The sequence below is a fragment of the Bacillus rossius genome, chromosome 1 (genome assembly GCF_032445375.1).
Source record: "Bacillus rossius redtenbacheri isolate Brsri chromosome 1, Brsri_v3, whole genome shotgun sequence".
NCBI lineage: Eukaryota > Metazoa > Arthropoda > Insecta > Phasmatodea > Bacillidae > Bacillus > Bacillus rossius.
The window spans coordinates 309,992,978-310,007,121 of NC_086330.1; the positions used below are offsets into that span (position 1 = coordinate 309,992,978).

The 14,144-nt window shown below is 37.0% G+C and overlaps 1 protein-coding gene across 11 annotated transcripts in view; it reads left to right on the top strand.

Moving 5' to 3' along the window:
- LOC134527901 (holocytochrome c-type synthase) overlaps positions 1-12,050 on the top strand; it is a 52,424-nt gene extending 40,374 nt beyond the window's left edge. For all 11 annotated transcript variants that reach the window (XM_063360928.1, XM_063360921.1, XM_063360920.1 and 8 more), the window contains 3 exons: positions 2,876-2,998; positions 6,620-6,852; positions 11,110-12,050. In XM_063360928.1, coding sequence (XP_063216998.1) covers positions 2,876-2,998; positions 6,620-6,852; positions 11,110-11,335 — 582 coding nt within the window. In that variant the 3' untranslated portion in view covers positions 11,336-12,050. The remainder of the gene's footprint in view (positions 1-2,875; positions 2,999-6,619; positions 6,853-11,109) is intronic.
- Positions 12,051-14,144: the final 2,094 nt, after the last annotated feature.

The following is a 14,144-nucleotide window of genomic DNA, read 5'->3' on the forward strand; positions in this document are numbered from 1 at the left end:
CCCAACTATATTTGTAGCGGATATGAACCATGGCGTAGTGCCACTGGGGTGATTGCTACCCAGAAATTTTCGTTCACCATTGTTCAGTGCTGACACTCACAGTTGATAAATTTCTAAATAAAATTCTGAAATAGGTTTATTTGCTGTCGACCGGGACTACTGAACGTTTAATTATCACTCCATTCTTCATTAAGTATGTAATGTTGCAGAACCCTGCCCTCCTAATTAAATAATTTTTCTTTTAAACTATTTTCATGAATGTAAATATTTCTTAAAAAGTCTTTCTAATGATATTTTACAGTTTGTTATATATTTTAGGGTTGATATTTTTCACTTGATATGTTTTTAAGAAGGTATTGATTATTTTATTAGACATTTTCAATCAGTACTATTTTTTATATAATTTTTCACAAATGAGCCGCTGTACTAGATTTTTGCATGTTTAGGCCTACTTTTTCAGGTTTCTCTCAATAAGTTTAATTTTGTAAAGTAATTCGTATTATAATTATTGTTCTTAAATTTTATTAACGTGTTGTAATATAATTATAAATCACGGGACTGTGTCTGGGCTTGTGTGATGGTTAGAAAGAGAGGCATGAGAGGCCTGTAAGTGTAAGTGAGAAAGAAACAGTGCTTCCCCGCCAACCGAGATAAAGACGGTAATTCCCCCCCTGCATGGGAACCGAGTGATAACTGCTGTCTCACGGTGTGGGAGAGAGAACGAGAATGGAAGTCCCCGATTTCGATGTGAAATTGAAAAGAGAGAGATCAGGGGAAGCCCAGTGTTCTGTATGTAAAAGATTTTTTCATGTAGTGTAACTTGTTCTCTGATTGGCTTGTATTTGTAAGAGTGAATGAAGCGTGCGTGTGATTGGTCGGTGAGGTCATGTGACGTCTACTCCCTGCGTGGAGGAGAGTGTGGCAGGACTTCACCAGTCGTCTGTCGAACGCTGGACGAGTAGGTCGCGTTCGATGGCTTCTCGCTAAATTATAATGTAATTTACGAAGAGATAATTTCACGTTGGTGGTCGGAGTCAGGCCTATTATTAAATCAACCTAATTTTCTTTTTTTTCGTTTCGGAAATAACTTAACTAGAAATTGCGGCCACCTTCGTAGGCGTTTTGGCTCGGGGCGAGATTCGTTTTCGCTGGGTGCGGCCCTGTTCCAGGTCGCACCATCTTCGTGTACTTGCAGTAAAACATTACTGAAGGACGATACTTTTTTCCGGTAAATTCTCATCATGCGAACTACGAGCATCTGTTCGACGGGCATATGTATGTGGAATGAATGAGCAGCCTCTTTTTGAAGTGTTTGGATTCGTCGGGGCATTCTGTTTTGGAAAAAAATAAAAAACAACAAAAATTACAATCGGCGTTGAACTGTTTATTTTGTATATAACGAACCGTTATAAGTATTTGTACATGTTGGGGTATTCTTTAACTAGTGATGGTGTGGAAACAGTTGGCTTTACATAAAAATTAATGAAAACCTTTCTTTTAGGTAATTTTGCAAGGAATGTTTTTGTCAAAACTATTTTTTTGATGTGATTAATAGTTTACGAAATGTTTGGTAAAAACTAATTTTTTCTGTCTTTTTCCAAGATTTCGGACTTTTCCCAAAGAAGACGACTAGGCCTATGTACTTTAAGCTAATAATAAATGAATAAATAAAAAATGAGTAATAATAAATTATTGTGTGAAAATCATTCATGTTCAATTATTTCCTTATCAGGCAAGAATTTTTTGTTCCATTACTGTATTATTAGTCAGGTCAGACAGTGTTCTGGACCTTAATGTGTTCTGATTCTGTGCCATTGTGCTTTTTTAAGCAGTTTTAATCAAACTCAATTATTTATGAGAGCTGCAACCATTAAAACCATTCTTTCCAGATATCAAAGTTTATCTTTTGAACGACTATGCGATCATGACTCAGGGACTCAAGATGCCTAGAGCAAGCCAGGTCCTGTGGTCAGAAGGATTGGGGTGAATTCGAGTCTTGCACCCACACGTGTCACGTCATGGCCCTGTAACTGAGTCTTTGCCGGGTTCCCGTTTCCTTCCACGTGGTGGTGCCCTAGAGAATCAATGGATGGCATTATTAATAACGAACCTGAGACCCCCTCTTTCCCTAGACATCAATATGGGAGCCAGATCTGAAGCCAAAAAATTTATTAATATTTATTTTATCAATATTTCTTTTGTGAATATGCAAAGTATCTTAGTATTTTTGTGTAACATAACTTTTCCAATATCTTCATGAAATCATTTACACACTAAAATATATATAATGGATGCAATTTAATACTCTAAAATCAACTAAATAAATAAACTAAAAAAAAAAAAACAGGCACCTAAATAGGAAGATCTCATAAGCCAATTTTCTTTTAAAAAGATTATAAAAATTGTATAAATGGGAACTGTGATCTCTGTAGTCATAATCAAGTTGTTCACTTCTTTGGTTGTACAAGATATGTTGAAGGAAGGGCTGTAGTTTTATTAAATGAGCACAATGGTGCTCCTCATCACAAGCATTAAGACACTTCAGTGTGTTGTTTTGTGCAGTAAGTGTAGCAATATTACAGTAATTATCTGTTGTTGTCAAGAGCCCCAGTGGCTACAGTGCTGTTACACCTTGCTGATTTTTGTTTCAAGTTCCATTGTGTTGCTTGCACCATTCTTTATGCATAGGTGTTTTTGCAATAAAATAAAATTAAGCTCTCATCTATGGTAGTATGCAAAAGAATCATGTGTAAAAAATTTTTGAGTTTTGTACATTGCAAAAAGGTTAAAGTAGTTATTGTCAAAAGCATATGGATATTAGGCTCCATGCTGACTTGATGTCTTATTGCTGAGTCCATGAACTGTTTCTCTGCAGATGCCTTTACCTAACCAAATGCCGGCACCTGACCAACCATTCGCGTTGCCGCTTGAGCGGGAAGTGTCGTCAATACCTAAGGCTGGCACCAAGGATGAGTTCTGGGTCTACCCCTCGCAACAGGTAAAACCACAAAATTGATGGCTTATTCTTTATCCTATGAACCACATATTTTTATAGGTTCTTGGTAATTATAATTTTTTTTTGAAGGGCTGTCATTAATAATCAGTAGTGTAACATAATACTACAAAATTATTAGTGGTTTTCTTTGTATTTTTTTTTTCTTTTTTGAATACCTAAGATGTGCAATCCAGAGACAGGCTCCAGCCAGTATTGGGTCTGAGACGGTACCTTGTCCAGACTCGTCAGGGAATACCAGAAATACGCAAAACACTTCAGGGATTTCTTGCATGGGAAAAAAAAGTGAAATAATATTTGTGGTATACAGCATTGATGAATGCTATGATAATTCTCTGCTGTCTTGCTTGTTTTTGTTTGTTCTTGTGGTCCCCACTTGTTTGTGGCTTCTGTTCTACCCTGCAACACCTGTTCCACAAACATCTCCCATTCTTTCAGCACCAGTTTTGCCAGAACAAAATGGCAATCCGACCATCTTACAAGTTTTGGCAAGCAGAGCATGCATGCAATATACATTGGCTTGTTGCGGGGAAACTACTATTTTTTGCTTACATATTAATTAATTTAAATTGGTGTCTTTAATATTATATTATAGTCTGATAATCCGGATCCAACTTTTCCAGCCATGTGGTTAATCTGGATGCAATTTTAAAAAAGCTGAATTTTTGTAGTTAATCCTATATCAGGTTATATATTAAAAACTTAGTTTTATGTATACAGTTTATTATTAAAACTAGAATTAAACTGTAAGAAAAGTTGTATTCATTAAGGTAAAAAAAGCATAGGTTTTTATACTTTTACCTCTATAAAACTTGTATCCATCCCAAATGTAGAGCTACTGAAGTTTAAGACAACAGCACGAGGCCTGCTAAAAATACTTAGCTGCACATAATGTTGGTCGGGCACAGCTCAGTTTCCGCTTTTTTTTTTTACTTCTTAGAAGGTCTTTATTTGTTTTTTTTTTTTGTTTGTTTTTTGAAGTGGAATTTTATTTCTAACACATCTATCTACTGAAAAAAAGGTATCTCAAAAAAAATATGCTCAGGGTGGCCACCGGCTTTGAATTTCAGGAAATCAGGAAGTATGTGAATTTTCAGTCATGAAAAATCCTGGAATTATACTTTAATTATTTGTTGTCTCCCAAAATTTTTTACATCACTTGCACAATGTGCATTTTCGTAATACAGTTTGTGTTGAACCTAGAGTTTTTTGTAATATTATAACTTAAATTTAATAAATTTAATAACCAAAAAATTAGTAATAGCATTAACCTCGTGATTGGAGACAGTTCTTATTTACAGTGATTTTGTCAACTTGGATTTATTATTTTATTTTAACACCACTGCCATATTGAACATTCATGAGTGATTACCAAACAAAATAACTTCATTTTTTGGCACATTTGCATTGTCAAGATGGCGGTGTTGTTATTTTACAGGGTTTTTGGAGTTTAACGTTGTAACAATCCAGACCTCTGGCTAGCTCTACTTGGTCCGACTGTTACAAACATAAACACTTGAAAAAAACATTACAGATCTGAAGATTCCCTTGTATAAAAAAAAGAACTCATGAATGTAAATTTTTCATTTTCTCCTTTGCCAAACACTAAACATGCTGGCATTTTATGAAGCAGTAAAATTTACATGTTAAAATACAAATACTTGCAGCACAAAAACTTTTCAAACCAAAACAGTTTGTTGATTCGGACATGATAGCTACTTAGTGTTTAATTTCACTTCTTAAAAAAAAAAATTATTACACTTCCGCGGTTGCTTGAACTCATGGTAGGTACAAAAGGCAGAGAGACCATTTTACTCACTCTCGGCATGGCCACCAATCTACTAATAAGGCTCCAAGTGGGCCAATGCTGCGGCCTGTGGCTGTAAAATTCTAATTAACAAATGTCCAAATCTTTACAGCGTGGCCTGGACCATAGGAGTGATGATAAGTTTGGTGAGCCAACACCCGGCACTCTTACTCCCTCCTGTTTCCAATCAACTAAAGAAATGGTGATCTACAAGTTCATCTCCTTGCCTACTGGAATTGGGAGTTTTAGGCCAAAAACAGACCACCTTACAATTACAACCAATAACAAAATACTTTACCATAGTGAAAAAAGACCATGCATGATACATGGGCACTCTGTCCACGAGACCAACCATGTGATGTTCTTTCCCCACAAGATATGCCTGTCTCTCTCTAACTCGATGTAACTGTTAAAACGATGGCATCAGCCCGATTGTTCTAGAACATTCGAGAACCATGCCCTTGTCCAAGCATTAGTAAATAAAGAAAATATAGCAAACAAAAAATATGTGAATGCACATAAAATTAAATAAGCAAGCAAAAAATTAGGAAACATAATTTTAAAGGAATTTTTTATAATAAAGTAAGCAAATCATCAGAAATACTTGAAAAAAATAATGTAGGTAAGTAAAATATCAGTTAAAAATACGTTGAAAAAATTATGAATCCTTCTTTAGCATAAAATCAGCTATATTTAAACATTTTACCAGGTAACCTTAGTAAGGCTCACCTGACTAGAAAAACATGTAACAAATCCTTCATAAAATGGTTTAAAAAAAGGGGGAAAAGAGGTAATAAATTTTTAAATACATATTTATAGTAATTTACTTACTGAGATGTTGCTTACAAGATGTTAATTTTTAACTAATATAAATTTTTTTTAAAGTTAGTGTTTTGTATTTATTGATTTTTGTGTACAGCTTCCAGCAATATTTTTAGGCCCATTCCACAATGACAAGGAAACTTATAAATTGGAAATGGATCACGGGCCTGCAAGATTTTTACGTTTCACTATCCATCTGTGGTTTGCAAAATGCTAGGAATCATAACAAATGGCAATCAATGAGATTGAATTTCATCGTTATTAAAAATTAATTAATTAAAAAAATTTTGAGGTAAGTGAACATAACATGGGCAGAATTTCCATATATTATAAAAATAAACCACAGAGTAATGATAGAACACTAGATGTTCTTGTACATGAAACAATATTCAACGTATTATGAATGTAAACAACAAGGCTACTACCGTGGCTTCTTCGAGTTACACGAAGAAACGTAAATGGTAGATCTGGTCATTGCTAATCTGTACAGGTCCGTGTTTGCATGTGTGCCATTATAGATACTCTGTTCCGTGAGATTCGTTTCTCCGTTTTACGTGGGTTTAAGATGAGTTACACCAGCAGATGGAACCAAGGACTCTGGTCACTGTGCAGAGGGATATGTCTGTCTTGCAGATGTTCTGGAACACCATGCTGCACCAAGGCTGGAGATGGAACCAAGGACTCTAGTCACTGTGTAGAGGGACGTGCCTATCGTACAGATGTTCTGAAATGCAATGATGTGCAAGGGCTGTAGCTAGAACTAAGGGTTCTGGTCACTGTGTAGAGGGACGTGCCTGTCTTGCAGATGTTCTGGAATACCATGCTGCTTTAAGGCTGGAGATGGAACCAAGGACTCTGTGCACTGTATAGATGGACGTGACTGTCTTGCAGATGTTCTGGAATACCAAGCTGCCTTAAGGCTGGAGATGGAACCAAGGACTCTGTGCACTGTATAGATGGACGTGACTGTCTTGCAGATGTTCTGGAACGCCATGCTGCGCAAGGGCTGGCGCTGGAAGGAGTCGGACCTCGCTCCCAAGGATGTTGAGGCCATCATCCACATCCACAACTCAAACAACGAGGCGGCGTGGCGGGAGGTGCTCAAGTGGGAGGCCCTGCACGCCCACGAGTGCTTAGACCCGCGCCTCAAGAGGTTCGGAGGCAAGGCCGCCGAGTACTCCCCCCGCGCCCGCATCAGGCACTGGCTCGGGTAACTGTCCGCTCAATACATGAGCCTGCTCTTCTAGCAGAGTTAGTTGTACTTGAGCTACTCAATCTCTAATCATTACATTTATTAACATATTGCACAAGCTTGTTAGTACAGTTAAAAAATACCAGCTAATAAGTAATTTATAATAGAAAAATTAATGAATACGTGATACTCAGTAGGTTATAAAGTAGGTGAAAGCACGTAGTGAAACTCTACGAAAGTGTTATAGTATAACCCTAATTTGTTTCTGGAAAACAGCACTAATGATAACAACGTTTAGCAAGTACCTTTTTTCAATAAGAGTGTATGTTAATCATAATATTTGTTTTCCAACAAGAGAAATGTGCTGGTTGTCTACCATGTTAATCAAAACACTGCTCCAGTTAAAATTAATTTACGGTATTAAGCATATGTTTGAATAGGGTTTAAAGTACATTTGCCCTACGAAAAACACTTTTTGGTGTACATTTTTTTGAGGAAACAAAGCCAAAAATTTATGACATATTTGAATTAACTCCGTCATATATTCGAAGTAGCGCTTTTATCATTTACATGAATTTTTATTTCCATGCACTTACAATGGCAATGGCATTTGTGTATTGTGCATTTTTATTATTATAATTATATTATTTATTAAATTTATAATATTATTTTAAAATTATTGTGTACAAGGCAATTAATTAATCTAATGACTCAGCAATCAATATTTTTTCCCTAATAGCTACCTGCTTCCTTCAGTGCATATTTATTTCAGCCCAATGAACATAGTACAGTGCTTTTTAATATGCAGAAAGCTCAGTGACATCTGTGTGTTCAGCTAATGTTTATATTACGCCATCCCAAAAGTCAGCAGTAGCTCTGGTGAGATAAGTCGTGACACTTTCAGGGCTAGTTCACCTCGCACCTACCAGGATGCTCTAGTGCAAGTCATGTGATCAGTGATACCTAATAATGATTTTAATAAAAAATTCCCAACACAACATACCGTAATCGCTCGCGTAATGTCCGCAGTAATTTGACCACATTTTTGGCCCAAAAAAATGGGGTGCGGACATTATGCGAGGAAAAATACAAAAATACAAAATTTTGTGTTCTATTCAAGTCGTGCGTCTTTGTTCTAATGGGGAAGGGCGGGGGAGGCAGCGAAGCGGCAGGAGGAAGAGAGAGGCAACGACTCCGCAGGGGGGGGGGAGGCAGTGCTATTACAGGGGGGAGAGAGGCAGAGGCAGCGCTGAGACAGGAGGGGAGAGAGGCAGAGGCGTGGCTTAACCTCCCTCCTGCCAGCTAGCCAGCCAACCAGACAAAGGAGTGTTAGAATCCTTGACCCACTTCCCTTCCTCCTTCACTTCCCCTCTTCTTCTCGGACAACACTCCACATCAACACAGCGGCAGCGCGCGAGACCAGCTTTCTTTATCTTTATGTCGTTTGAGATGAGAACGGACACTTACAAAATCACCTCCCGCCGCTCACAATACATGGCTTGTTGTTTGATGCATTCCAAGCTGCCCTGCCCTCAGATAAACCCAGAAAAACACGTTTTTAAATTTTTCTCAAAAATGTTTACAAAACAAGGAGGGGGGGGGGGGTGCTTATACGCGGGCGGGGCCTTTGACCGTGCTTTGTTCAGTTCAAGGAATTTCCCCACCCTTTCAGAACAGGAGAGAAAGGACAGCTCAAGGTCACGGCTTTGTTTACAGAGCCGTCAACTTTCCATTCATACTGCGTCCTTTAGGGGTGGCCAAAGTTGTGTTGCCCGCCGTAGACGACTGGTGCGGACATTATGCGAATTTTTAATTTTTTCTTTTAAGGATATATAAATAAAGGGTGCGGACATTATGCGAGGGCGGACATTACGCGAGTGAATACGGTAACTCCCATTACGTGACGGTACCTTAGGTCTTAAAAATGATAGATCAAAAATGCAGTGTACAAGAATACCTACAAGGAAAACTTCTCGGGACAATTTATAATTGGCTCCTCGTAGCAAACCTGTAGCACTGATGTCCTCAGGATACATGGGCTGGTGTGTTGCACGAGCAATATAAAATTGATATAGTAATTGGACTTTCAGTTTGTCTTCATAGCTGGGCTAAAATGATCGTAAACCGCAATGCCTCTAGGATAACATTGCAAAAATCTTGTAATTCACCTGTGATAATATTCTCCTCAATGTGGTCACACATCGCTGCTATGATTCCCCATGAGCCATGACCGTTGCAAACGCAGAAGCACGACACGCACAGCCCGATTAATCACGTGTTCCTGCTCTAACATTCCAAATTCAACTTCCACTGCGGCTGCTCATCGCACTTCTCCCTGCACAGGCCATAGTTACTTTTTTTTTTTGCACCGTCCTCAGTATTGCCATCTAAAGGAATACTACCGAACTCATTAAAAAGATTGTTTGAGCACTGGTGCACCACTATCACCACCTCGGAATCTCACCCTAATTGGTTATAAATTCAGTGACAGTCTATTTTGCTGGATTAGGTACAAGTAACATGTTTTAATAGAGATACACATATTAATATAAACTATCAGAGATGCCATGTACATAAATAGAATTACATTTACATACCCATTCGTGGTAAAGCTGCTAAATAAAAATTTAAAAATAAATAAAAGAATAAACTAACCTTATAAGTATTATACATGAAGGAGATTAGATAATATTATGAATAAATTCAATAAAAATCCTGTAGGCCAATGGCAAGGACCTCAAGCATTTTAAACACAACACTCAAACAAAGACAGTACTGTCTCCAGAAATGTTTATGAAAAATTGCACAGACAATTGAAAAACCTGCCAATTTTTTTTTACTTTATATCAAATAATCATCACTTATTTGTATTTTTTTTTAGCTACATGTATTAGTCGTCAAAAGTACAAAAACCTATGACAATCGACTTCAACATAAACCATGAGCACTCCTGTTGCAGATAACTGTTTAAAAAAAAAGGTAATGTGATAGTTAAAACTTTCTATAAGTCATTAGTCACAATCAATTATCACCATGCAAGAAAGTGGCAGCTAACACGCTTCATTTATAAAGGAGGAAATGGATGTTGTGACTCAGATATCAAAGAAACAAACATATGTTAATAAAGGTCAGAGGTTTGAGAGAAATTTTCAGTAAATGTGTTTGGAAAACGGCTCAAATAAAATGCAGTTTACTTTGCCAATTAATAATGACAACAGTTTAATAACTTGGGTTGGAAATGAAAATATGAGCCAATTTCATTGCTATTTCACAAAAATATATGTATATATTTTACATATCCTGATTTTTTTTAAGTAAAGTGGATCAGCTTTTGGGTTCAGTAATTTTTTTATCCCTACTAATGACTTAACGCTGTACCTAGCCACTCAGTAACTTGCATAACCTTCCTGCTTTTAATAACCATCTGTTGCTAGTTGTATTGACCTGACAGCTGGCAATGCCTTAGTTCCTGCCAACCTTGTTTAGTTACTACAGGCACCACCAGAGTGGCACTCAGTGCATATTGCAGTCATGGCTACAGTCTTTTATAAATCCTTTTTTTTTTTTATTTCTTAAATTATAAATGAGTTATCCAATGCTAATATTATAACACTGCATTGAATACTATTAAATTTCACAACCAACAATGATTTACTACATCTCACTTAAAGTTGACCATAAGTACAGGCAGTTGTTTTATTGTTTTGTTCTTTCACATGTCAATTATTCTGGTTTTGTTATATTTGTGCAAACATATGATTGAGTACATAGATGCCAACACTTAAAAGGCTTCACTGTGGTTGAGTGCTCAGCACTCGTCCTGCCAAGACGATCAGTGTTCAATATCCCAGGTTCTTCCCCAGGGGGAAACAAGGTGGATGTTGCCGGGGGGAGCCAGTATTTCTCGTTTTCCGTTCCCTCACCCACTCATTCTTTCGCTGCTCCATTCTCTCTCATCCTATCTCACAGTCTGCAACGACCTCGATGTCTACAGGACTTATTCATGTCAACACATTTTAGAACTTAACTGAAATTTCCATGTTTGTGTATTTCGAAAACTAAAGTATTTTTGTGCAAGCTGTGCCTCGATTTTATAATTGTTAACTTTTTGAACAAACACACCAATTCAAAGTTTGAACATAATACTTTAAGAGAAACCCAAACTGAATTTTTGAGTCTAGAACTGTGAATGTAATGTACGTGTCTTCATTTCCCTGTGTGTACAGTTTAATGTGGTTTGGTGAGTCCTGGGCTGAGAATGTGGGGTTGTGTCAGGTACGAGCTGCCGTTCGACCGCCACGACTGGGTAGTGGACAGGTGCGGCAAGGAGGTGCGCTACGTCATAGATTACTACGACGGACCCATCGAGCCGGGCAACTACAATTTTGCGCTCCTGGACGTGCGACCAGCCCTGGACTCGTGGGAGAACTGTTGGGACCGCATGAAGGTTGCATACTGGAGGTGGCGGTATGCCAGCGAGACGGACTCAGGCCATAGCTGAGCCTCCACTGGCCAGTAGCTTAGCTCTTATTTATTACATGCACCTGCAGTTCAACCACCAAGTGTACTGCTTTTGTGATTTGTTTGTTTTTGTGTTCCATAAAGATACCAGTTTTTATTATTAGAAGGTAATGATGAATTATGTTTTTACACTATTAAGTCTTCTACATTTTCCATGTTACCTTTCCTGTCCAGCTTTTTTACAGTAATCAATGGTTGTTTTGGTTTTTATATAAAATAAACCAGTTACCAATACACCTGTGTGCGTGTAAGGTTTTCTTTCCCCCTTCAAAATCAATTGAATTTATTATTTGAATATAGTTTAAAAAAAATCTTATTTTCTCCTTTGAAGAGTGGTTATGTTCCTTAAACATGCAAATTTACAGGAAACAACTTGTTGGAATCACATTTTGTATTTAGAACAATGTTAAATCCAGAGACATCCAAAATTTCTAGCAAATTGCATCATGTTTTGCAAATTCCATATTAGATATAAGAGTTTTAAAAGCATAAGTTGTACCAAATTATGAGATGAATGAATATCTATACATATTTTGTTATTATTACAATATGTTTTATTATTTGAAAGTAAATGCCTCAGTGATTTTGTCCATTTGCATTTTTTTGCTCACAGCATTGCACAACGCACAAATTGTTGGTATGTAACAGGTTGATACCCATTAAAACATCCAATAAATCTCCATGTGCAACATTCATTCTGTTGTTATTTACTAAAAAAATTATAAGATATTGTTACTCTGAACTCCCAAAATAAAATAATGATTATCTTTTGTGTGGACATGCACACCAAAGAGATTCATACTGCAGCCAGCATCCATGGAGATTGAAATTAACATGGCATACTTTCCAAAGCCTAATAAAACTCTCGGTTGAAGAAATTAAGTTTACACTCATTGTCACAATGACATTTATGGCACAAACGAAGATAGATAACATTTTATCATCTTAAAATGTGGTCATCTGATGTATGGAGTTAAATTTAAGTGAAATATTTTTCTCCTAAAATAATGAATTTATTTTTGCTTAGAGAAGTTGGTTGACAACTTTTCAGTGTTTGCTATGTGTCATGACTTAAATGTATCATACCACTAAGTAGTATAGTATCAACAAGTAAAATGGGATATATGGTTTTAATAAAATAGGTCCTTTTGATGAAACTTGACAAAAATATTTTATTTGTCATGAGAATGAACCCTAATAATATTTATGAACTATTTCAAGAGTCCAAAAAAATATTATTAGGGTTGAAGGTAGTAAGTAAAACCTTTTTGTTGCGACCCCATTTATTGCGACCACCTCTCTATTATAACCCAATTTCGAGGAACCGTGAAAAAATTGCCGAAATTTCGAAGAAAATCATACAGAAAATAAGTTTCTTGTGGTGAGTAGAGTGTTACTGCGTTTCTCTTGCCGAGTGCTGTACTGCCGTAGGCAGCGCATATCTAAAAATAGATACCACTTCCTGTCGACTGCTGTCAGCGCTTGACAAGCCCCATTCCACGTCCCTTTGCCAGCAGGGTGCAGATAAAGGTTTTTGTGGCAACGTGTTTACGTTTAGCTTTTTGCGAGTGTCTAGTGTGGTACGCAGTTAAGGCAAAGCTACCTGCTGGATTTCTCTTGATTTTGATTACTATCGTTTGACAATGTTTGCTTAGTTTGTGAAGTCTGATTTGGTATATGTTCTGGCTTGAATTTGTAAACTGTGGTTGATGACTTATGCAGGTTTTTTTTTCGATTTGGTGTATTATGACTTAATAAATAAAATACAGTTAAATATTAATTACTATTACTACGATGCAGGAAAAACCCTCCGGCCGCAGCGTGTGAACATGGTAGTCGGCCGCTCGCTCGCCCTTGCTCACCCTCTCTCTGTACCGTGCGCTGCAGCCGATCTCGGCTGCTGCTTGTACTTGTTAACAATCACGTTATCTGCTTCATTTTAACGAGAGTAAAAATATATTAAAACTGTCGGCAAATTGATAAAAGCTTTATGTGTCCGCAAAACAGGGCACAACACTGGCCCGCCAGTTGTTTTCATTCAAAACGTGGCTAAAGAACTTGCATGGATCAGGCTGAAAACATCCGGCAATACGTGTAGGTTATAAGAAATCTTGTTATGAATTGAGATGTTATGTTTTTCGAGTAGATATACACAGTGACTGACTGGATGCACGCCCGCCTCGATTTGTTTGAACTGCCGCAGCGATGTTTATTTTGAAAGCTCAAGCAATTATCTTTTCCCGTGGGTTGATAGAAAAAGGTCGCTTCACCTAGCATAAAAAAAAAATTGGTTGTCTGTTAAGTCGGTTTACGGACAATAGTTTAACGTGACGACGTCATAACAAAACACTGATGAAATGATTGATCCAGAAGAAAAGGAAATATATCCGGCCTGAGACTGAGCCGTAATAGGTTTTTGCAACCAAACCATTTAGGCATTAAAAATATTATATTCTTTGAGGAAGAAATATTTTTAAAATTTTTCTATCTTTTGTATGATAAAATCTACCCCTGCATACTTTTATGAATAAAATTGAATCATTTTTATTTAATTAACACTATTTTGTATGGATACAAAGAAGGAGTGAAATGAAATCAACAATTTAATTAATAAATTTACTTTTATTTGCATTCATTAATTCAAATATATTTATTACTTTTTAAATGTTGCATGCACCGTATTTATTTTTACAAGTAAAAAACAAAATTCGCAGCTGCTGGGATTCGAAACCGACAACCTTCGGATTGAAAGTTAGCAATGCTGACCGCACAGCCACGAGGCCATAATT